The sequence below is a fragment of the Lucilia cuprina genome, chromosome 3 (genome assembly GCF_022045245.1).
Source record: "Lucilia cuprina isolate Lc7/37 chromosome 3, ASM2204524v1, whole genome shotgun sequence".
Lineage (NCBI taxonomy): Eukaryota > Metazoa > Arthropoda > Insecta > Diptera > Calliphoridae > Lucilia > Lucilia cuprina.
Window position 1 is genome coordinate 37,900,485 of NC_060951.1, and position 23,776 is coordinate 37,924,260.

General features: G+C 31.4%; 2 protein-coding genes and 2 non-coding genes across 4 annotated transcripts; 3 read left to right on the plus strand and 1 right to left on the minus strand.

Annotated features, from left to right (window-relative positions):
• The first annotated feature begins 3 nt into the window (after positions 1–3).
• LOC111684335 (dolichyl-diphosphooligosaccharide--protein glycosyltransferase subunit STT3A) lies at positions 4–4,536 on the plus strand. The gene is made up of 6 exons (XM_023446483.2): positions 4–473; positions 1,082–1,410; positions 1,619–2,008; positions 2,075–2,362; positions 2,752–3,228; positions 3,436–4,536. Exons 1-6 carry the CDS (start codon positions 368–370, stop codon positions 3,988–3,990), a joined length of 2,145 nt encoding a protein of 714 aa, XP_023302251.2. The 5' UTR covers positions 4–367; the 3' UTR covers positions 3,991–4,536.
• On the plus strand, positions 1,471–1,551 carry LOC111684352. The gene has a single exon (XR_002762720.2). It is a non-coding gene; the product is annotated as a small nucleolar RNA Me28S-U3344 (small nucleolar RNA).
• Positions 3,271–3,350, plus strand: LOC111684351. The gene has a single exon (XR_002762719.2). It is a non-coding gene; the product is annotated as a small nucleolar RNA Me28S-U3344 (small nucleolar RNA).
• A 1,804-nt stretch (positions 4,537–6,340) lies between the features above and the next one.
• Positions 6,341–22,453, minus strand: LOC111684334 (cystathionine beta-synthase). The gene is made up of 6 exons (XM_023446481.2): positions 22,285–22,453; positions 8,365–8,525; positions 8,198–8,304; positions 7,067–8,105; positions 6,817–7,004; positions 6,341–6,579 (listed from the first exon to the last, which is right to left on the minus strand). The coding sequence occupies exons 2-6, from the start codon at positions 8,478–8,480 to the stop codon at positions 6,464–6,466; spliced, it is 1,566 nt and encodes a 521-aa protein (XP_023302249.2). The 5' UTR covers positions 8,481–8,525; positions 22,285–22,453; the 3' UTR covers positions 6,341–6,463.
• Positions 22,454–23,776: the final 1,323 nt, after the last annotated feature.

A 23,776-nucleotide genomic window follows, 5' to 3' on the forward strand; every position in this document is an offset into this window, starting at 1 on the left:
ATTTTTTTTGCTCAGCCGTAAAGTTTGTGCCACGAAATCGTTGTTTGCCCTGAAAATATTCATTTAAATTTATTAAAATAAACGGGTAAAAACTACATTAAACGAAAAAATCTTCTTCGAAAAACGTTTTTATTATAGTAAAGTATTTAAAGTGTTATTAATTGTAACTCAAAGTTATGCATTTGTAGCAAAAAATTGTTTTGAAAATTTGGCTGTGATTCAGAAAAAAGACGCCGGGTCAGCTTTTTTCTAGTAGAAAAAACTTTTTTGTGCTTTAATTTATAAGCGGCTTTTTGTGTAAGAGTGCGGGGGTGTTAAATGCATAATTTTATCAATAAAAAACTAATAGATTAAATAAAACGCCATAATGGTTGTGGAGACGGCGGTGCCATTAGCAAAAACCAGATTTTTAACATGGGAAAAACAGGAACATCTCATAAAATTGGCAATTTTGATAATCGCTGCAGTATTGTGTGAGTATAAACAAGAATTTTTTGTTGTTACAAAAGGGGAATTTTTTTCTCCATTGGAGAGAAATAAGAACACAATGTAGGGTTCTATATTTGAAACAAATAGTCGACTTAATACAATTTTTGAAAGTCTAGTTTTCGACTTTTTTTTCGTTTTAAGAAAATTTGATTTATCAAACTTATTTCAACTTTTCGAGTTATTTCGAAAGAAAATAATTATTTGAATGTGTTTTCACAATTAAACGAAATATGTATAAAAATTTTATATGTAAAAAGTTTTGATATGTATGAAAATAAGTTACTGTTACATACATATATAAAAAATAACACTATAAATATTTAACTTTATGTAAACTGTTGGAAAAACTAAAATTTTCGACTTTTATCGCTTGTTTGACTGATTTAACTTATTTATCGTCTTTTTGAAAGAAGATAGTCGACTTCGAAGTTTTAACAAAAAGTCGATTTATAGAACCCTAGTTGTCAACCCTATTGGTATATTGGTTGTTTCGTTATTGAAGAGTTGCATTTTTAGTTACTTTTAATATAATTTTTGTGTTGTCATTTTATTTTATTTTTTCAACTTCCTATTTGCTTTTTGTGTGTTGCAGCGTTCGCCACGCGTTTATTTTCCGTGCTACGCTTTGAAAGTGTCATCCATGAATTTGATCCGTATTTCAATTATCGTACAACACGCTTTTTAGCCGAAAATGGCTTTTATAAATTTCACAATTGGTTTGATGATCGTGCCTGGTATCCGTTGGGACGTATCATTGGTGGTACCATTTATCCTGGGTTAATGGTTACATCGGCTGCCTTATATAGGATATTATGGCTATTAAATATTACCGTGGATATACGCAATGTTTGTGTATTTTTGGCTCCATTCTTTTCATCCCTTACCACGTTGGTCACTTATGCTTTGACTAAAGAAATACATGTGAGTATATGTTTGTTTTAATATTGAGGTTAAGTTTGACCTTAACCTCTTAATTTTTTTTAATTTTGTGATGAATATTTTATAATTCTTGATAGGAAGAGTATGAAACATAATGAGTACTACAACAAAGCTGATTATCTTTTAAAAAAATTAATAAAATTGTTTTGGTTTTTCCGCGTAACTAATGTTTTGTATTTTTATTTTATAGAGTACTGGCGCTGGTTTGGTAGCTGCTGCCTTGATTTCCATTGTTCCTGGTTATATTTCCCGTTCTGTAGCTGGTTCTTATGATAATGAAGGCATTGCCATATTCTGCATGCTTTTGACTTATTATTTATGGATTAAAGCCGTTAAAACTGGTGCCATTTTCTGGTCTTCTATGTCAGCCTTGGCTTACTTTTATATGGTTTCCTCTTGGGGTGGTTATGTTTTCCTAATCAATCTTATACCTCTCCATGTTTTGGCTTTAATGTTTACCGGTCGTTTTTCACATCGCATCTATGTGGCCTACAGTACTTTGTATTGTGTGGGTACTATTTTATCTATGCAGATTTCATTTGTGGGTTTTCAACCAATACAAAGTTCGGAACATATGTTGGTGAGTTCTTTGTGGAAAAAAGTTCCTTTACAGATTTATATTAATATATATTTTATTTTCTTTTAGGCTTTGGGCGTCTTTGGCCTATGTCAGATACATGCCTTTGTCGATTACCTACGTTCCTGCATGTCTAAGGATCACTTTGAGACTTTGTTTAAGGCATTAATATCTACCATTTTGACAGTGGTATTTATTGTGGGCACTTTATTAACGGTTACTGGTAAAGTTTCACCTTGGACCGGCCGTTTTTATTCCCTTTTAGATCCTTCTTATGCTAAAAATCATATACCCATCATTGCTTCTGTCTCAGAACATCAACCCACTTCATGGTCTTCATTCTATTTCGATTTACAGGTAGGTTTTTTCATTTGAATCTTGAATTTGTGTCCATTTTCCCTCATTTCCATTAATGATGATAATATTGCTTTCAAATGAGTACGCCTTAATGTTCCAAGTGATTACATTAACACTTTGATCGCTGAAAGAATCCTTAAATGTTAAAATTATATACATCTTCGCATATTAGTTATTCTATAGTCAAGACTTTAGACTGATCTATAGTCAAGACTTTAGACTGATCTATAGTCAAGACTTTAGACTGAACTATAGTCAAGACTATTGAATGATCTATAGTTAGGACTATAGAATGAACTGTAATCATCCCTTCATTCTTTATTTTTTTTGAATTTTCATCCCTTGTTTTCTACTTATTAATAATGGTTTGTCTATTTCGTTTCTTGTAGATCCTTGTTTTTCTCTTCCCAGCCGGTTTATACTTTTGCTTCTCCAAACTTTCCGATTCGAATATTTTCATCATTTTGTACGGTGTCACTAGCATTTATTTTGCCGGTGTAATGGTTCGTCTTATGTTGGTATTGGCCCCAGTTATGTGTGTCCTATCCGGCATAGCTGTATCACATTTATTGGCTAAATATATCAAATCGGTTGAAGCAGCTTCATCATCAAAACCAGTCGAGAGTAGAAGACAATATAAGAAATTGGAACAACAAAGTGGTGGTGTTAAAAAGGAGGTGGCTTTAGCATTTGTGGGCATTGTTACTTTAATGTTAATAGTCTATACATTCCACTGTACTTGGGTAACTTCAGAGGCCTATTCATCGCCTAGTATAGTTTTGAGTGCACGTTCGCATGATGGTGGTCGCATAATATTTGATGATTTTCGTGAGGCTTACTATTGGCTGCAAATGAATACACCAGAGGTAAGTTTAAGCATAATATAAAAGTTTAGGAGTTTTTAGTAAACTTAAATGATGAACACTTCTAAATTCTTGATAGGAAGAGTATGAAACATAATGAGTACTACAACTAAGCTGAATAAATTTTAAAAATATATAATTTTTCTTTAATTTTATAAATTTTTTAGATTATTTAACTAAATTCCTTGCTTTTGTTTCTTTTTTTTCCAGGATGCTCGCATTATGTCTTGGTGGGATTATGGTTATCAGATAACAGCCATGGCTAATCGCACCATATTGGTGGACAACAATACCTGGAATAACACACACATCTCGAGAGTTGGTCAAGCCATGGCCTCTTCGGAGGAAAAGGCTTATGAAATTATGCGTGAGTTGGATGTGGATTATGTGCTGGTTATATTTGGCGGTTTAACTGGCTACTCCTCGGATGATATTAACAAGTTCCTGTGGATGGTGCGTATTGGTGGCAGTACTGATCGTGGTGCTCATATTAAAGAAAAAGATTATTATGCTGCCAATGGTGAATTCCGTGTTGATAAGGAGGGATCACCAACTCTACTCAATTGTCTTATGTATAAAATGTGTTACTATCGTTTTGGACAAGTCTATACGGAGGGTGGTAAACCGCCCGGTTATGATCGTGTACGTGCTGCTGAGATTGGCAATAAAGATTTTGAGCTTGATGTTTTGGAAGAGGCCTACACCACTGAGCATTGGTTAGTGCGCATTTATAAAGTTAAGGATTTAAGCAATAGAGGAGTTTAATTAACTGCAAGGCTTTCACTCCCTCTCGCTCTCTATCTCATTAGTTTGTAGTTTTTCTCTTCATCTTTTTTTTTCTTTCTCTCATATTCTATAACAAACTTTTTTTTTGAAAAAATTGTTGATCAATATTATTATTTTTGAAAAGAATTTATTTGTTTGGTTTTGACAAAAAGTAAAAAAATCGTAAAAAATATAAAACTTAAATTATTTGCCAGTATTCCAGCAGTTTTGCACAATTGCTTTGAATCTCTATTGAAATTTGCATGAATTTTAAACATCAAGAAAGCTCTCTATTCTCTTGTTTTTAAACTTAACACTATTTAAGTATTATTATAAAGTATAAAAATTGTATTTGAACAAAACAATGATAATTATTAAAAATAAACTTCCTTATAAACTTAAAAAAAAAAAATAAATAAACAATTCCCTAAAAAAAGTGCTCAACGTAAATGTGACATTGGCAGTCAAAGCTTTTGCATAAAAAAGAAAAGCTCTTTAAATGGAATAAAATAAATATTTTATACAAGAATAATTAAAAATTATTAAGGCTTTATTTTAATTTTATTTTTGTTATTTAGAATTAGAGTATCGAACTGTGATTTTTATACTACTTTCTAAAAAAAAAACTGATCTGTTGTTGTTAAAGCGACACGTGTAAAGTCAGTGTGGCTGGTTTGACAATCCTTGGTCTTTGCTCCTTGAATTCAGAGGCGTTCCGGTGAGAAGAACCGATTATCGTGGGAACGCTGTTCCATTTTTTTTCGAAAATATGATCTTTGTTAAAAAAAATCAATGTTTTCAAGAACTTTTTTTATACTTTTTAAAACTACTTTTAAAATTATGCTTTATTTCTGAATATTGCTGAATCATGTTTTTTTTTGGGAGGTTTCTATTATGACGTAAAATTTGACATTAATTTTTGATACTTCCTGGGTTAAAGATCATGTTGATTACAAATTAAAAAATTTTTTAAAATTTACATTCCATTAGCAACTGTGACTGTAAGGTTTTTAAAGCCAGGATTGAGTACAATCTATTCTACAGTCCAGTCTATGTACTAGTCTATAATGTAGTTTATAGTATAGTCTATAGTCTAGTCTATAATAATGTGTAGTTTATGTTCCTTAGTCTATAATATAGTATACAGTATAGTTCATAGTCCAGTATATAGTTAAATCTATCGTCCAGGTTGTTGTGAAGTCTATAGTCTAGCCTATAGTGTTGTCTATAGTCTATCCTGTAGTATAGTCTAGTCTAGCCTGTAGTATAGTCTAGTCTAGCCTGTAGTACATAGTCAAGTCTAAATTCTAGTCAATAGTCTAGTATATAGTCTTGTCTAGGCTATAGTCTGGTCTACAATCTACAGTCTAGTCTATAGCCTAGTCTATATTCTTTAGCATGTAGCGTGTAATCTAGTCTATAGTCTAGCCTGTAGACTAGTCTATAGTATAGTCTATAGTCTGGTCTACAATCTAGTCGATAGTCTAATCTACGGTCTAATCTATAGCAAGTAGTAGTCTATAGTATATAGTCTATATTCTAAAGTATGTTCTGTTGTCAGATCTATAGTCTAGCCTGTAGTCTTATCTAGACTGTGGTATGGTCTATAGTCTAGTCTATAATACAGTCTATATACTAGTCTAAAGTCTAGTCTATAGTCTTGTCTACAGTCTAGTCTATAGTCTAGCATATATTCTGAAGTTTACTTTGGTCTACAATCTAGTCGATAGTCTAATCTACGGTCTAGTCTATAGTCTAGTCTATATTCTATAGTCTGTTCTGTTGTCAGGTCTATAGTCTAGCCTATAGTCTTGTCTAGACTGTGGTATGGTCTATAGTAGAGTCTATAGACTAGTCTAAAGTCTATTCTATAGTCTGGTCTACAGTCTGTTCTGTTGTCAGGTCTATAGTCTAGCCTGTAGTCTTGTCTATACTGTGGTATGGTCTATAGTCTAGTCTATAGTAGAGTCTATAGACTAGTCTAAAGTCTAGTCTATAGTCTGGTCTATAGTCTGTTCTGTTGTCAGGTCTATAGTCTAGCCTGTAGTCTTGTCTATACTGTGGTATGGTCTATAGTCTAGTCTATAGTAGAGTCTATAGACTAGTCTAAAGTCTAGTCTATAGTCTGGTCTACAGTCTAGTCTATAGTCTAGCATATAGTCTGAAGTTTACTTTATTGTCTAGTATATATTTGGGTCTTATGTCCAATCTACAGTCTAGTCTATACACAGTATTGTCCATTCTATCCTATATTATAGTCTATGGATTACAGATCGTTATAAAAAGTTTTATAGTTAAATCGCTGCGTTTTAAAATTTGTAAAATTTTCTAAAAAATAAAAAACTGGAACTTTTTAACTTAATAAAAAAATTGTCATAAATTTTATTATAATTTTAAATTATAGTTTTTTTATAGTTAAATAAGTATATTGCAAGTTATTTTATAAGTAAAAATATTTTTTTATACAAAATAATTAATGACTAGAGCCATTGGTGCCATTAGTGCCATTTGTTGCTTTCGAGGGACCGGAAGCAATGAAGGGCATAATATCGGATTTAGTAACAACAGCCTTCAAAACTTCTTTGCCATCTAGAAAGAAAAGAATATAAATTTCGATTTAAAATAGTGGAAAAATAACGGTTTTTATAAAAAGCGATAAAATTTTGGCGTTTTTGTAAGAAAAGAAAAATTAATAATAATTGGCAGCACTGATAACGGCAAGAGTTTGGTTGTAAAAAAAATTACCGCCATTTTTAGTTTGAAAGCAAAAATGTATTTTCACTGTGAAAAGTTATTAGAAAAATTAAAATTTTTGGCAAAGCTTACCTTCAACATCAACAATAACAACAGCGGGATCGACTTCCAAGACACGAGCCAATTTGCCTAAGATACCATTAGAGGGTATGCGAATGACACGCTTGGCAGCAGCCTTGACAGCTGGTTCATCCAATGAGCGATTCATGCTAACAATTTGAGTAAGCAAAGTCTCCTCGCCAACAGTACCCACCAAGGAGCTGAAATACAAAAAAAGGTGGATTAAAAATTTGTTTATTTTATATTTCAATTGCAAACATACTTATCCTCTTCATCTAAAACAGCAATCTGTTGCAATTTGTGTTCTTTCATGATTTTAATGGCCTCGCCGAAAGTGGTGTTCGATTTAATGGTAACGGGAGCAGGGAATTTCAAATCAGCTACAGGAGTATTCCACCACCAATGGTTGTGTTCGTTAACAACTTCTTTGAAGTCACGGGCTTCCATCCAATTGTCAGAAACAAATTTCGTCATGTAGTTACGAATGCCATCGGGCAAGATGACAACACACTTTTGGCCCTCCTTCAAGCTCTTGGCAGCATTGAGAGCACCACGCATGGCACCACCACTGGAGCCACCACACAATAAAGCTTCTTCGGCTTGCAAACGTCTGGCCATGGTGAAACAATCCTTATCGGAAATCTTGGTCCAGAAGTCAATGACCGAGTGATCCAATACGGTGGGCACGAAGTCGTAACCAATACCCTCTACTTCAAAAAAGCTAACCTTTTCCTTGTTCATGGATTCGGGGCGGGCCAAAGTGGAACCGATGGGATCAACACCAACAACTTGACAAGTAGGCAATTCTTCTTTGATTTTACGAGCAATACCGGAAATAGTACCACCAGTACCGGCGGTGCATACAACCATATCAACTTGATTGTCTGTTTGCCATAAAATCTCAGCAGCTGTACCATCGTAATGAGCCAAAGGATTACCAGGATTGACATATTGATTCAAGACGATAGCATTGGGAATTTCCTTCTCCAAACGTTGAGCTACACAAATCAAACCTTCAGGTGAGTCATAGGGAGCCTCGGTGGGGGTACGAATAATTTTAGCACCCAAAGCACGTAGAGCATATACTTTTTCGTTAGACATTTTCTCGGGCATAACAATTAGGCAATTGTAACCCTTGACGGCACAGGCCATGGCCAAACCAATACCTGTATTACCCGAGGTAGGTTCAATAATAGTACTGCCAGGTTTCAAGAGACCCTTGGCTTCAGCATCAACTACCATACGAAAACCAATACGATCCTTAATCGAACCGCCAGGGTTAATGAATTCACATTTAGCATCTGTAAGGTATTTAGGAATAATTGATAAAGTTGAAGCAAAATTATGGCAAGTAACTCAGTTTATTTAACTCTTCAATTCTTATAATACTTACACATATCACATTTAATACCCTCCGATTTGGGAATACTATTCAATTTAATCAAAGGGGTACAGCCAATGGCATGCAAAACATCGGGGGTCAACTTGGTGGGGTGGTTGCTATAAAAAATATATTTTTTAAAAAACATATCCATTTTTTACAACATTAAGAAAACTTACATTCCTCTCTTGGTGTGTGGACTCTTTTCAGTTGTACCCAATTTCCAGGTACATTTTGATTGTTTACCAGGATCAGCAAAATCCTTTGGTCTTTGATAGGGCTTGTTGGCAGGCATTTTGTATTATATTTTTGGGTATGTAGTAGTACAAAAAATTAAATACTGCAAAATAATTAGAAAATATTTTGTTTTATTTAAAAACACTTCTTTATTGTTTTCCAGTTAGTTTTGAACTGGTGGTTTTATGCTTTTAAGCATAACATGAAAATGTGTGGTAAACTGGTTATAATCAGTTTCTTGCCATTATCAGTTGTTAAATTATAAGTGTGTATTTTGTTATTGTTGTTGTTGTTGTTGTTTAGAAAAATATTAGTTTCTAGCGGGGCTTGTCAGACAAAAACAGTTGGTCACTTATTACTTGAACTTGCAATCTAGTTTTGTTTTTTTATTTTTTTGATACCAAGTTGTGTTTTAATTATTTATTAATTTTGTTGTTGTTTGTTATTTTTAACAAATATCTACGTAATGGTTTCAAAAACACAACAAAATTATTATATAGGTGACTGATAATAATTTTTCCACACTATATAAATATAATCTGCCAAAAATATACTTAAAAGAAAGTAATAGAACCTCTAATTATTCAATATCTATCAATAACTTATAGATAGTTTATCAACTATCTCTACTTCCTATTCATTTTTAATTTACAAAATTTCGTATTTATTTGTAAAAAAGTTTTTTTGTTTAATTAATTACTAAGAAATTATTAATTATTTGGGTGTTAATTAAGTTGTACACATGTTTTATTTGAAATATTAAGATTGAAATCTAAAATATGATGAAATATATGAAAGTAAAATGAATGGTTTAGTTAATATTTTGAAATTTTGTGAAATTGTCTTTTTTTGTGGTAAAATTAAAGACGATAAATGTTAGAATTGAAATTTATAAGAAAATTTTGAAATATATGAACACATGGTTATATGATGTTGGAATGAAATACCTTTTAACGTTTGAATATTGTCATCAGTAGTATTCCATTAAAAATTTACGAAAAGTTCCATATATGGCACTTTACTTGTAGTGGCACTTTACTTTTAGAAGCGTGCTATTCCCTTTAAAAACAATATTTAATAGAAAAGCAGAAGAGATTTGAGTAAGATTGAGTCTTAAAAGTTTTATTTCGATTCCAAATTTTGCTTAAATTTAGATCATGAAGAAAATTTGATAAAAGATCGCATTCCTTACTTACTTCAAACGAAAAATGACGTAATTGTCCTGATAAAATCAGTTTAACATGAAAACTAACCATAATTTTATAGCTATTTGTATTTGAAAACCTGTAGTCCCCAACAACGGCACAAAAAATCCATTATATTATTGAATCATTCATAAAAAGTTCCGATCATAACGATAATTTTGTATTAATTGAACAATGCCTCCTTAAATCCTCTATCAGAGTCTTTAAACTACATATATTCAGTCCAATCTTGGATACCCTTTTTGCTTTTGCCTCAAGTCTTTATACTCCAAATGTCTCAGCACGAGTTGTGAATGTCTTACAATCTTTCAGAGAAGTTTAAAAGTGGTAACTTAAGGCTCCTCTCCCTTCTTTTTAGGTCAATATACGAACCTTGGTTTAAAGCCTAAAACCTCTTAATTGAACAATGCCTCCTTAAATCCCCTATCAGAGTCTTTAAACTACATCTATCCAGTCCAATCTTGGATACCCTTTTTGCTTTTGCCTCAAGTCTCAGGACTAATTGTGAATTTCTTACAATCTCTCAGAGAAGTTTAAAAGTGGTAATTTTAGCCTCCTGTCCCTTCTTTTTAGGTCAATGTTTTATTTCGATTCCAAATTTTGCTTAAATTTAGATCATGAAGAAAATTTGATAAAAGATCCCATTCCTTACTTACTTCAAACGAAAAATGACGTAATTGTCCTGATAAAATCATTTTAACATGAAAACTAACCATAATTTTATAGCTATTTGTATTTGAAAACCTGTAGTCCCCAACAACGGCACAAAAAATCCATTATATTATTGAATCATTCATAAAAAGTTCCGATCATAACGATAATTTTGTATTAATTGAACAATGCCTCCTTAAATCCTCTATCAGAGTCTTTAAACTACATCTATTCAGTCCAATCTTGGATACTCTTTTTGCTTTTGCCTCAAGTCTTTATACTCCAAATGTCTCAGCACGAGTTGTGAATGTCTTACAATCTTTCAGAGAAGTTTAAAAGTGGTAACTTAAGGCTCCTCTCCCTTCTTTTTAGGTCAATATACGAACCTTGGTGTAAAGCCTAAAACCTCTTAATTGAACAATGCCTCCTTAAATCCTCTATCAGAGTCTTTAGACTGCATCTACCCAGTCCAATCTTGAATACCCTTTTTGCTTTTGCCTCAAGTCTTTATACTACATTTAAAAGTCTCAGGATTAGTTGTGAACGCCTTACAATTTTTCAGAGAAGTTTCAAAATGGTAACTTAAGCTACCTGTCCCTTCTTTCTAGGTCAATGTTCGAACCTTGGTTTAAAGTTTAAAAGCTCTTAATTAAACAATGCCTCCTTAAATCCTGATCAGAGTCTTTAGACTATATTTACCCAGTCCAATCTTTGATAACCCTTTTTGCTTTTGGCTCAAGTCTTTGTACTCCATTTAAATGTCTCAGGACTAATTGTGAATGTCTTACAATCTCTCAGAGAAGTTTAAAAGTGGTAACTTTAGCCTCCTGTCCCTTCTTTTTAGGTCAATATACGAATCTTGGTTTAAAGCCTAAAACCTCTTAATTGAACAATGCCTCCTTAAATCCTCTATCAGAGTCTTTAGACTACATCTATCCAGTCCAATCTTGGATACCCTCATGACTGGTTATGAATTTCTCACAATATTTCAGAGAAGTTTAAAAGTGGTAACTTTAGAAGGGACGGACCCTTCTGTTCGAATCTTGTTTTGTGGGGGAGTGGGAAACTTCTGGTTTATTATGCGTAGAACTGATCTTTTTTGCAGATCGTTAGAATATCTTGCAATCTTTTAATGGGACTTTAGAATCATGTCTTTTCCCTTTATAGGTCAAGGCTAGAACTTTTCATTCTGCTGGAGGAAAACTTCAGTTTTATACAGCGGAGAACTGTTTATTGTGGGAAACATATACTTTCGTATTAATACCATAGATTTTTTGATCGCTAGGATCTTCGCTTGAAAGAAACAACATTCGTCAGAAAGTCTAAAGGACTTTTTATGTCCATGTTAACATTGGAGTGGCACGGTATCTACCGTAGATACGTCTATGTTACACAACCCTAGTAGGATTTATTACAAAATGGATTATTTACTTGCTTGTAATGATTATTTTCTTGATCTGTAGATCATAAACGGAAGTTCTCACGATTTTTTTTCAAACTTTTACAAGACAACTTTTCAACATTTTCAAGGTAATTTGACTTATCTTAACCATGACAATTGGATCTGCGATTCAAGTATGGACACTGTTAACTCAGTGATAGCTGAAGCTATCGACAGTTTTTTCCCTTATAACAAGCATCATTTGTAGTCATACTAACTCGATATGAAGTATAGGATAATGACATCAATAACAGGCAGGAGGCACGATGATGATCTTCGACCATAGATCCCTGGTGATGATAATAGCTTCAAAACTATTGATTAATGTAATGTACCATCGTGGACGCTTTCTCTTTGAAGCATATATTTTTGAATCTTTCTTTAAGTATTCTTCTGGCATATATGCAAGGGAGAACTCAAGGCGTGTACCAACCTAAAAATTTTCTAACCCATTTCCCGAATTCGAGATGGTCACAAGTAATGTAGGTGCTTTAGGATTTTCGACCATAATAACGATAAAAATTATTGATTAAACCTCGTCAGGTATCACTGTTATTTTAGTCAAGTACTCTTGTCCGACAAGAAATACTTGAACAAACAAATCTAAAATATAAAATTACAGTAGAACCTTTACCAATTGTTAACTTAACCAGTTTTCAGGTTCTCAATAATCCTAAAAAGGAAACTTATTTCCAATTTTGAAAACTTATGAAGAAAAGCTCAATAAACATTTTGTTAAAGTTTCATAGAAATGATGTAATAATATAAACAAGTGTAAGTGTTTGATTAACAAACGTTATCCAGCAAAAATTGTATTAATTTCACAACTAATTCTAGAACGCATGGTTATAGCCTGTATACGTTCTTCTTTGGCTTTGAGATCAATGATTTCTTTTCGAAGTTTACACCTTTAGAGCACTCATTCTTTGGGTCGGTTCTGGAACTAGTTCTTAAATTAATAATTTTTGTTCGAAATTGTCAACCTCCGAACTAGTTCTAGAAAGCTTTAGAGAACGTATGCTTTTAATTTAAAAACAGTTCTTTTTTCAGCGGATTAGCATCAATTTTAAGAAACTAAATGCGTTTTCTATTTCGAAACAAATAAATTAAAAAAAAAAACTTTAATTTTTTACCACTTTCTTAAACTGATTCCAAGAAGTTGTCTCGTTACTAGTATGCATTCCATAGAACTAGTGTAGTATTAATTCAACAACTTTTTAGAAAAACTTTACAATCAAAACAATGTTCGGAGGAACAGTTTCTAGACCCAATGGCAACAACTCAAGTTTCAAGGTTGTTGTTTAAGAATCTAAAGTTCTATTTGCACTTTTTTTTAGAACAAGTTCTGAATTTTTTTTCGTATAATGACCTAATTTAATGCAAAATCTTTTATAACTTATCTCTAAATTGTAAAGTGTTTTCTAAATAACAATTTCCAATTGCAAATTACTTTAAAAATATAAAACAGTAAAGTATGTGTTATAAAAAACTCCAAACTGTTTACAACAGAAATATAGATCTAAACTAGTTCTAATGGTTCTACGAAGAGCATATAATGTGTAATATCATGGTCGTTATTAAACCACACTAACCTCGTTAAACTATATCCCATTTAAAACTTAGGTTAAAATTTTAAATCATAATAAAAATTCTCAAAAAAAAAAATGCAAGTTAACTAAACATTATGCAAAATGTAATACAAATTTCTATTAATTTCAACTAAATTACTAAAAACTACAGAAGGTCATTTAAAAATCCGCAAGGTCGAATTTTCTCTACATATTTATTTTCACTAAGAAATGGTGTTATTTGTTATTTTTAAAAATGGTTGATTAAAATAAAAATAATAAAAATACTCGTGTTATTATTTTTTTTTTCAAAAGCCGGCAGATTTTGTTTTTCTACTTTACACGCGTTTTGTTTAATTAATTTTACTTTGGCCGCTTAGTATTTGTATTTCATTTCTATGTTATTATCAAAATTTATTTAGTATGGCAACAAAACAAAAGATAACAAAAACTGGATGGTTAGTTGCAATGAATATAAATAAATCTTTTTTTGGATGGTTTCTTCTAAACTATTAGAATTTTAATTTGATTTATACTATTTACTTAAGTACAGGTAATTATAAACTCATGTTGCTTATATTTTTTTTGCCAAATTTATTTCTTCTGCTAATTTCTAATTAAGTGAATAATTATTATTACCAACAGAAAAAAAGTAGCTTAAAAGACTAGTATAAATAAATATTTGTTAGCCGTATAATAACATCCGCTTGTGCCTGACACGCCATCCATATACATAAGCACCATGACTTGCAAATAATTAACAATAGAAATTAAAGTTTTTTTGTGAGTTTTGACACTATTTTTTTTTTAAATTTGTTTTCTTTAGAGTTTCTTAATTTTATTTAATTATTCATACACGTGTTTGAAGTTTTTTTTTTGTAGAAATAAATCAACAATGACATGATCATGGAAAAGTACATCATTTTGTGCAAAACCTGTTTAGAAATTAGAATTTATGAATTATTATGGGGGAGGAGTTGAGTTTAGTTTTTATTGTTTTGTTAAATTGAAATATTTTTGGAAAATTTGCAGGAGTTTTCTTTGTAAATGCTCTTCTTCACATAACCTAGAAAGGATGCAAATAATTCTTAAAATCTTCTCCACAACATTTAATAGTATTCTCAGCTAGTCATGGGCAAAGCACCATCGATATCGTGCAATTCATCCTACTCTGCCAAATTGTCACCTTCAGAACTATTATGGATACGGCACTCAATCTTTGGCTCGGTTCTGGAACTAGTTTCAAAATCAATTGTCAACCTCGGAACTAGTTCTAGGAAGCTTCAGAGAACGTATACTTTTAATTTAAAAACAGTTCCATTTTTCAGCGGATTAACATCAATTTTGAGAAACTGTTTAATTATTGTTAATATTTACTACTCTGCCTAAATTTTCTCAGAGATCAGAATCAGAGAAGAATTTTCTTATTTTACTCCTCATTGTCTTCACACAACATACTAAAATCCTGGTGTTATCAACCCAATTCTGTAGAAAGGGTACAGTTGTTAATTCTTAAAAACTTCTTGACCACATTTAATAGTATTCTCATTACCTTCTCATCTAGTCTTGGCCACAACACCATGGATGTCGTGCAATTCATTCCACTCCGCTTAAATTTTCTCAGAGATCAGAATTAGAGAAGAATTTTCCTATTTCACTCCTCATTGCCTTCACACAACCTACTGAAATCCTGCTGTTGCCAACCCATTTATGTAGAAAGGCTAAAATTCTTAATTCTTAAAATTTTCTTGACCACATTTATTAGTATTCTCATTACCTTTTTATTTAGTCTTGGCCACAACACCATGGATGTCGTGCAATTCTTTCCATTCTGCTTAAATTTTCCGGTGTTTAGAATCAGAGAAGAATTTTCCTATTTTACTACTCATCTTTCCACAACCTACTAAAATCCTGGTGTTACCAATCCAGTTATGTATAAAAGTTCCAATGCCACAATGACCTGTTGTCTGTCCTACTAGAATCCTCATAATCTCCCTGTCCAATCATAATAGTTCCCCAATTGTATAGTCATCAAATCTTAACATGGGCTTGGATAACCTAGGATTCATCCAAGTATGCTAGGACTGGTTGGTAATTGTTTTTCATTTTTCGTAGGTCAATCTAAACAAGTAGCAATTAGGAGATTCGGATCTCAGACCCTTGTCTAGTCTCATTCGGTAAAGGTGAATAAAATATTGTTAAGCTATATTATACCCACCATCAAAAAAAAGATGAGGGTTATATTGATTTTGTCATTCCGTTTGTAACACATTGAAATATTTATAAAAGACCCCCAAAAGTATATATATTCTGGGTCTTTATTACATTCTAAGACGATCTATCCATATCTGTCCATCCGTCTGCCTGTTGAAAGCACAATAGTGTCCGAACGGATAGAGCTAGAGGGTTGAAATTTTACACAAATATTTCCTATAGGCAAGATTTGTTTGGTATTGAAAATGACAATATCGGTGCACTTTTTCGTATAGCCCACTTACAAATGACCCCCCGAAAAACAGCTTTAACAATCATAACTGTGTTAAAATGCGACTATAGCAATGAAATTGAGTATAAATATGTTTTATATGAGCCAAAATCTTTCTTTTAAGATTTATGAGGATCATAATCGACCCTACCCCTCCAAAGAAATGACTTCAAAGCCTTAAAAATACATGTTAAACGCTAAAATTCTATATAATTAAGTTTCTTATGAGCAGAAATCTGTTTATAGAATTTTATGAGGACCTAGGGGTAAGGTTGCCCTAAGAAAATTATTTTAATGTTCATTACTGGCTTCAAAATACAACACAAGTAAGTTTCTTATAAGCATAAATCACTCTACCGAATTTTATGAGAATCAGTTGATAACTAACTAACTAATGAGTAATCTAGATAATATAGTTATTTAATATATTACCTGGTAATGAGTGGCCGTTATCAATAACATTACTTAATTTTTTTAATGGGACTTCTTGTAGCCAATTATCTAGAGAATTAGTCCAATTATCTAAAGCATCTATCCAACGTTTGTGGTTCAAATGGTTTAAGCCCGGGAAAGTTGGGTAAGCACATTTGTAACCAATTATTTTTTGAATTTCGTCTCACAAAAGTAAGTACTTTCACATTGCTTCAATATTACTTGCCTGCTTACCGGGTAAGTAAAGTTTTTCCTGGTAAGTTTCTTTTATGGCTAAATCTCATAATAAAATCAATCTAATATTTATAGGAGAGCATTTTATTTACTGCATACGGGTTTTCCATAAAGTATTTCTAATTGAATTTAAATATTTTACTTAAAAAATGATATATTTCCCACTAATTTGCAATTGAGGTTTAAAAAAAAATTATGAAATATTTTTGAAAAAAATATATACTTTATCAGAAATATGATTACGTTTGTTGGTTTTTGAAATTAAAACACGGTTCACTGGGAATTTGGAAATACAAAATACAAAATTTTAAAAACTTGTAATTTTTAGTTGATTTTTAAAAAGTTTGCAAAATGATCTCTCATGATTAACTAATAATGTTTTTGGGTATGTTAACCAAACTTTTGTTGCGTTGGCAACTTTAAAATAAGAAAATGATTTCAGTCTAGAAATGGTTTAGGTCATGCAAAAACTCATTAGATTAAAACGATTATTATTGAATAAAACCCTTATTATCACTAGGCATCATTTCACGGGAAATATGTTCCCTTTTTACTTTTTTCGTTTAATAACTTTTTTGTCGTGAACAAATTTCCGCTGTTGTGAAATTTGTTGATGGAATTTTGTAAACATTGAACAGCTGTTCCATAAAAACTCTACTATTGTGAATGAATTGTTCACAACAAATTCACGATGGCAATTTTCCCTTCGAGGGAAGTGAAAATTTTAAGGGAATAAAATTTTCACTTCTATTGGCGATAAACTTTCCAAGCGAGTGCTTATAAACCGTCTAGTATTCACATTATTTTAGCATCTGGCTGTGCAACTGAAGTGTCAACCGAGATACAAAATCGGCCCATAAATTGCTTCATAATTCCAATGGCAGAAATGTTATATTGACAGTCTGTTGATATTAGCTTAAACAAAGCCCTATTAAGTCTAGACTCTTTCCACAGTTAGGTGTAAAACAAACTAATTAACTTTTATGTATTATAAACTATCTTTTAAATCCTGCCTAACTTTAAAACAACAGGACATAATTATCTTCATTTTCAGTCTGACAAAAGTCTAGAGAAATCAGTAAAATAAGGATACAATCTCCTAGCATTAACAGCCTTTAGTAAAGAACATTACTTTTAACACAAGTAAAACAGCTAGTTTATTCAAATTTAAAGTGAACAATTCTTAATTAACGAAATTAAAGAAAGTTAAAAATATGTATAAGTCTAGAGTCTAGACTTACTAAAAGTTGTTTTTTCTTCTTGTCATTAAATTACAACTTAAGGTTATAACCTGATAACGTAATGACTTGCAAAAAATTCATATACATTCTTTGTAAACGAAGTGTAAAATTAAGTTTTATAAGATGGTAATTTATGTAAACTTTTTCAACTAAATTTATTTTGATGATTTGTTAAAGAATAAAGCTTTTGTATCTATTTTACCTACATATGTCTCTTGCGAACAATGTTTCATCAATAACTACTGGGACACCTTGGGTTTTAAATCAAGGTTATTTTAGTTTAGTTCCAAAAAAGATGAATATATTCAAAGGACTTCGTATCGTTATTGAATTAATACAGGATACGATATTATTATCACTTAAGCAAAAACTTATTGAAAATAGTGATAATAAAGAAAGGTAGCAGCTGTCATCGTAAAGGGGTATGGAGGAGTTATTTAAGATTAATACTCAGTTAACTCTAGTGATCATAAGGTCCTCTCAATAGGATCTAGTTAATGGATCATACCAGATATCATTGTCACTTAAGCCGAAACTTATTGAAAATATTGATAATAAAGAAAGGTAGCAGCTGTCACTGTAAAGGGGTTTGGAGGATTTATTTGAGATTAATACTCAGTTGACTCCAGTGATCATCTCAATAAGATCATCTCAATAGGATCTGGTTAATGGATCATGCCAGATGATTTGGTCGTTAATATAATGATTAAAAGCTTTCATTGTAAAGGATTATGAAGGAGCAATTTGAGATTAATTTTAATTTTGAATGTAAATAGTTATACTCAATTGAAACTCCTGTGATCATAAGGTCATTTCAATAGAATCTGGTAAAACTTGAAGTTGCGACTTAATTTTCTAATTACCAATAGGATAGTAGGTTATGATTACCGCTAAAATGAGCCTCTGTCTACATTTGTTCAATTATTATTTTTAGTATTCAAATAACAATGTTAAACAAGCCTTAAAAACCTTCGAGAAAAAAAGAACTTCCAAAAGAAGGGAAATAGAAGTAGAATTTACTTCAGGAAAGTGTTGAAAAAGACCTTAAAGATGTGATGATTTCAACACAGGCTTAATGTTCTTTTAATTTGATTCCAGATTCACTACTTTCAAAGTCATTCTCAAGATGTTATTTTTATGTTCATTTCTTGATAGATATTTGGAAGTGAAATATACTTGAAGTACTTAGAATTTCGGTGAAAAAGCTATGACGCAACGACCCGATTCATATTCGGCTAAAAATTGTCAACCCATTAAAGAAGGAGGTCCACACTACGCTTCAAAGTATTACGCGCTTTTCATGCTTTCTTTGCGTTTTACGCTTCATGCAACGCTTTTTATACCCTTCACCTTCGTAAGAAGGGTAAGTTTGTCATTCCGTTTGTAATTTCTATAATATAATTTTCTGACCCTATAAAGTCTATATATTCTGGATCCTTTTAGATAGCGGAGTCGATTAAGCCATGTCCGTCTGTCTGCCTGTCCGTCTATCTGTCTGTCTGTCTGTCTGTCTGTCTGTTTTTTCATGATTAAACTCTTTTGTTTGTTTGTTCTTTAAGTTACTTAGTTTCGAAAACTAAGATTTATTTGGCCAGTAATTAAAATTATACAACGCCATCACCAATTCTAGCTAGAAAAAACTAGCTCATATGTTCCAAATTAAAAACTTAGGTTAAGTTAAAAGGATTGCACATGGCCAATTATGCACCTCAAGAAAAACTGTAACTCGGTACAGTTATCTGACGTCACACATTAGCCAATGCTGTTTGAAACGTAAAACTCTCGAAGGCAGAGCAAAAAGGACGGCCTGATTACCCTTAAGCGATAATGGCAACGACGCACGACGGTCTTCCTCCACCCAGAGCTGAATTACGAATGTAAACTCATTTTATTTTATTAAAATTTATAAATACGCATTAAATAAACAATATTAAATGTCAAAATCAGCTGACATGTTCGTGCGTCGCTTGTGACGCTTATAAAAGTAGAATGTAGATCTACTTTAAGCATTCTCCACGTCAAAGCATTCTACGCTATTGTACTTGTAACTTTCAACATACAAATACATTGATTTAACTTTTTGACAGACGAGTAGAATGCGAGAAAGGGTAGAACGCTTGATGTGGACCTCCAGCTTAACAGCTGTATCAACGGAAAGTTTTTTCCCCAGTAAAGAATTATCGGCAACAGTCAAACTGTTACAATAACAACATTAAAGGCAACAATATAGATACGTTGCATTGCACGAAAATTTGGCTATTGTTCCCTCTTTTAAATAATATTGCCAATTAAGGATTAAATTGCAAATATACTATATAAAGTTTATCAATAATTTCTAAAATTGAACACAGTACAAAAACGCAGATTGTTTTTTTTTTATAAAAAACTACAAAGTCATTAATTAAAGACTTCGCTTTAACAAGAATTGATAAAACAAAGAAAATAATTTGCATTCAAGTGTCAATGGTATATAAAACAGTGTAAGGCACTAATTATATCCAATCAAAAATCAAGTACAATTCTCAGATATGAGGCTTTTCATAGGATTTCATAAAAAATGTGTCTATTAAATTTTTCCATCTTTAATATCATTGCCATTTAAGGGTTAAATTGCAAATATACTTAAATTAGTTTATCAATAAATTCTAAAATTTAACACAGTGCTAAAACACAGACAGGTTTTTCTAACAAAAAAAAAAAACAAAAACAAAAAAAAAACTACAGAATTGTTCTTATCATTATTTAAAAGTCATTAATTAGAGACTTCACTTTAATAAGAATTGATAAAACAAACCATGTAGTTTGCGGTTTGTCGAAGTCTATTTTCGGGTTAGTCTTAACGTTATAGACAAACAATATGGTAGATACTAGAGTATTCAATTATTCGAGAACTAGTGTATAACTATGTATTGCAGAAGAACTTATTAGAAATACATTAGAAACACAACACTGTTTTCCAAAACTGGATGTAGAAATAAAGGCAATGTCATTATGTTCAAGAATTCTTTTCAGTAATCTGAAATCTTTTTGCATGAACCCATTCTAGAAGTAGGTAAATCAGAACAACTTATTACAATGTTTCTGAAGTATTGTTGTCAACAGGGCGACCTCAAGAAGCTTGATAGCAATTCTAATAAAATTTGGTGAATGATTGTATTTCGTTTGGCAATGTTTTTAAGTGAATTATGGAAGTGAGAGTGATGCAAGAACAAAATTTCACCAATTTATCTTTTTATATGGACACACAGAGGGACAGACTTAGAAATTGATATTGAACCGATACTTTAAGGTCTAATATTTTGAAAATTACAATTAGCAGAGGTTATTTTAAAGACATAAAAAATGTTTTCGAACATAACTTCGAATTTTCGAATATTCTAACATAATATTGTATTGTCATTAGCTATTATCAGACGACGAAAAATCATTCCGAAAAATTCGTCGTTCGTCCAAATTGTGCGTATAGCATAAATAATATGATTTTCTTAATCGGGTAATTGATATAAATTATTCGGTTTATTCGTCATTTATACGATCGATTAATCGTTAAAAATTGATCGATTCACCGATCGACGAATAATCGTTTGAATACCCTCATAGATACGTAAGATTTCACAAAAAATTTGGTTATGAAAATGTTGTCCTTTTTTAAATTGCGTTGCCATTTAAGGGTTAAATTGTAAATATACTTTTTAGTAGTTTTGCAATAATTTCTTAAATTTAACACAGTGCTAAAATGCAGACAGGCTTTTTCTAACAAAAAAACTACAAAATTTTGCTTATCATTGTTTTAAAGACATTAATTAGAGACCTCAAAAGAATTGATAAAAAAAGTAATTTGTTAATTAATAATTAATTAAAATAAGAGAAAAATGTATGAAACATAAAAGAGAAATTTAACGGCATTTACAAGAAAACTCTTAAAATGTTATTTCCAAAGTTCTTAAGGCAATAACAACCGTTATTAGTGAAATTAAGCGCCATGTTTAAAGCAACAATTTTGTTTTGTTTTTTCTTTAGTAAAGGATCAAGTCTCCTAATAAAACAAATATTCCCTTGATTTAAATAAAGCTGTATGAGCACTAATAGAACATATTGTCATTTCTTTAGATTTGTTTATTTTTTTTTTCTTGAAATAAATTAATGCTAAAGTTTTAGTTAAATTTTAAAACATAAATAGAATGTAGAGAGTATAATTTTAAATTTAAACATGTGTTTTATGCATTAAACAATAACTGTTTAATAACTTAATATTTGAGCAAGTTTTAAGAGAAAATTTTGCATTGCATGTTTTTATACAAAAAAAGGAAAAAAAAACATAGCCACCATATAATACACATGGTTATCTATTTCTCTGTATAACAAACAGCCGATTTTTTTGTATTTTTTTATTATTTATTATCGTCTATTTTTTATTTATTTTGCACAAGGTAAAAGAAGCATGTCCCCAAATTAGCAAATAAAACACATGTCTGTCTATATTTTTGTCAGAGATAACAAAATCAAATTTATAACATATTTACACAGTTAACAGTAGTTTTTCTTTATGTAGTTTAAGCATCTTTTATTAAAAAAAACACATTTTCCTTTTGAGAAAAATCTTACCTTTTTTAGCTAAAAAAACACAAACAATTTCTTTTTTTTATATAAAAAAAAAAAAAAAACACACAATACACACTTAAATTCAAATAAAAAAATACTTTTTTTTTTTAAACGCGTACAATTAACACACCAACTGTCTGACAACCACTGGGTCGGTTAGCTCAATACCAACTGATATTGTCGATAGTTTCAAAGAAGTCGTAAATTTTATATCAATTTCTCGTTCCTATTTATTTGCTTGTAAATTTTCATCCAACCAATCTCTCTTGAAGTCTCTTTTGCCGGATTTATTATTGTTGTTGTTGTTGTTGTTTTTTTTAAAGATTCAATACATGTTCTAAAAGTAAATATATATATAGAGTAAATAGTTGGTCCATAATATATTGCAAACACAAAACAATATGGAGAATAATATGGATAATAGAAAAATCAGGTATAAACAATATTTGTTTAATATATACATTCTATATACAGTAAAATCTTTTATAAATGGAGAGTTTTATTTATTTTTTTTTGGGTAATTTGAATAACATGTTAAGTTATTGTTATATTTACATGAGAACAATGACTTGCGATTATAGAGAAATTTCACAATTTACTGCTTATGCAATTTATTAATGTTTTTCGTGTCATCAAAAAATAAATATCGGAACTTGCCATTATATAGATTCTATTAATTACATATGGACTTAAAAATTTCAGATATTTCCACATAAAAAAATTTCAGGAAATTGTAATCATATTTTTAATACTTCCAATGATATTTCAGAAATTATTATTTGTATAGAAATTAACAAATATCACGATGACATTCGGCATAAATGTTAAGATCAGTCCAGAATTGACTTTAGTAAATGAAAGTGTTTATGTAAAGTTCTTGGATATTTATGTAATGTTTTACATTCAGCGTAAACCCCCCGGGGGCACATTACCTTGGTGAAGCCTCCACCTTGGTGTTATTACAAACCCGGGGTATAATTAGGGTGGCCAATACCTCTAGTCTGGCCGGGACTAAAAAATTGGTTACAGTTTACTGTTTGGTTTAGTCCTTGCATAGTCTGGTACTACGAGTGGCCAGTTTCCCGCAAGACTATGTCCTGGCTGGTCAGTTGGGTGAGATTCCTTCGGGATCCACGTAGTGGCTGTGTTTAACCCCAAATTCGCGGGAAGAGTAAGTGGCGGTTAAAAGGCTGATGTAAGGTAATGTCAATATTTCGGAATAAGTTCGGTGCTGTTGCCGAAACAACAAGTACCCCACAGAGGAGTGACTGTGGGACTAAGCTTTGAAAATGAGTTGGTATTAATTGTAAATAGTAGGGGAAGAATGTGGGATACTGCCGTCCAATGGTCAGAGATTAGATAGCTCGAGTACTTCAGCAACGTGCTTGTACATGGACCGGTCAAATCCAATATACAAAAATTGCCACCTGAGTTCTTCATTGAAGGATAAAGGGCGATGGTAGACCGTTCTCAAGTCTACCTAGTGGATGAAGAC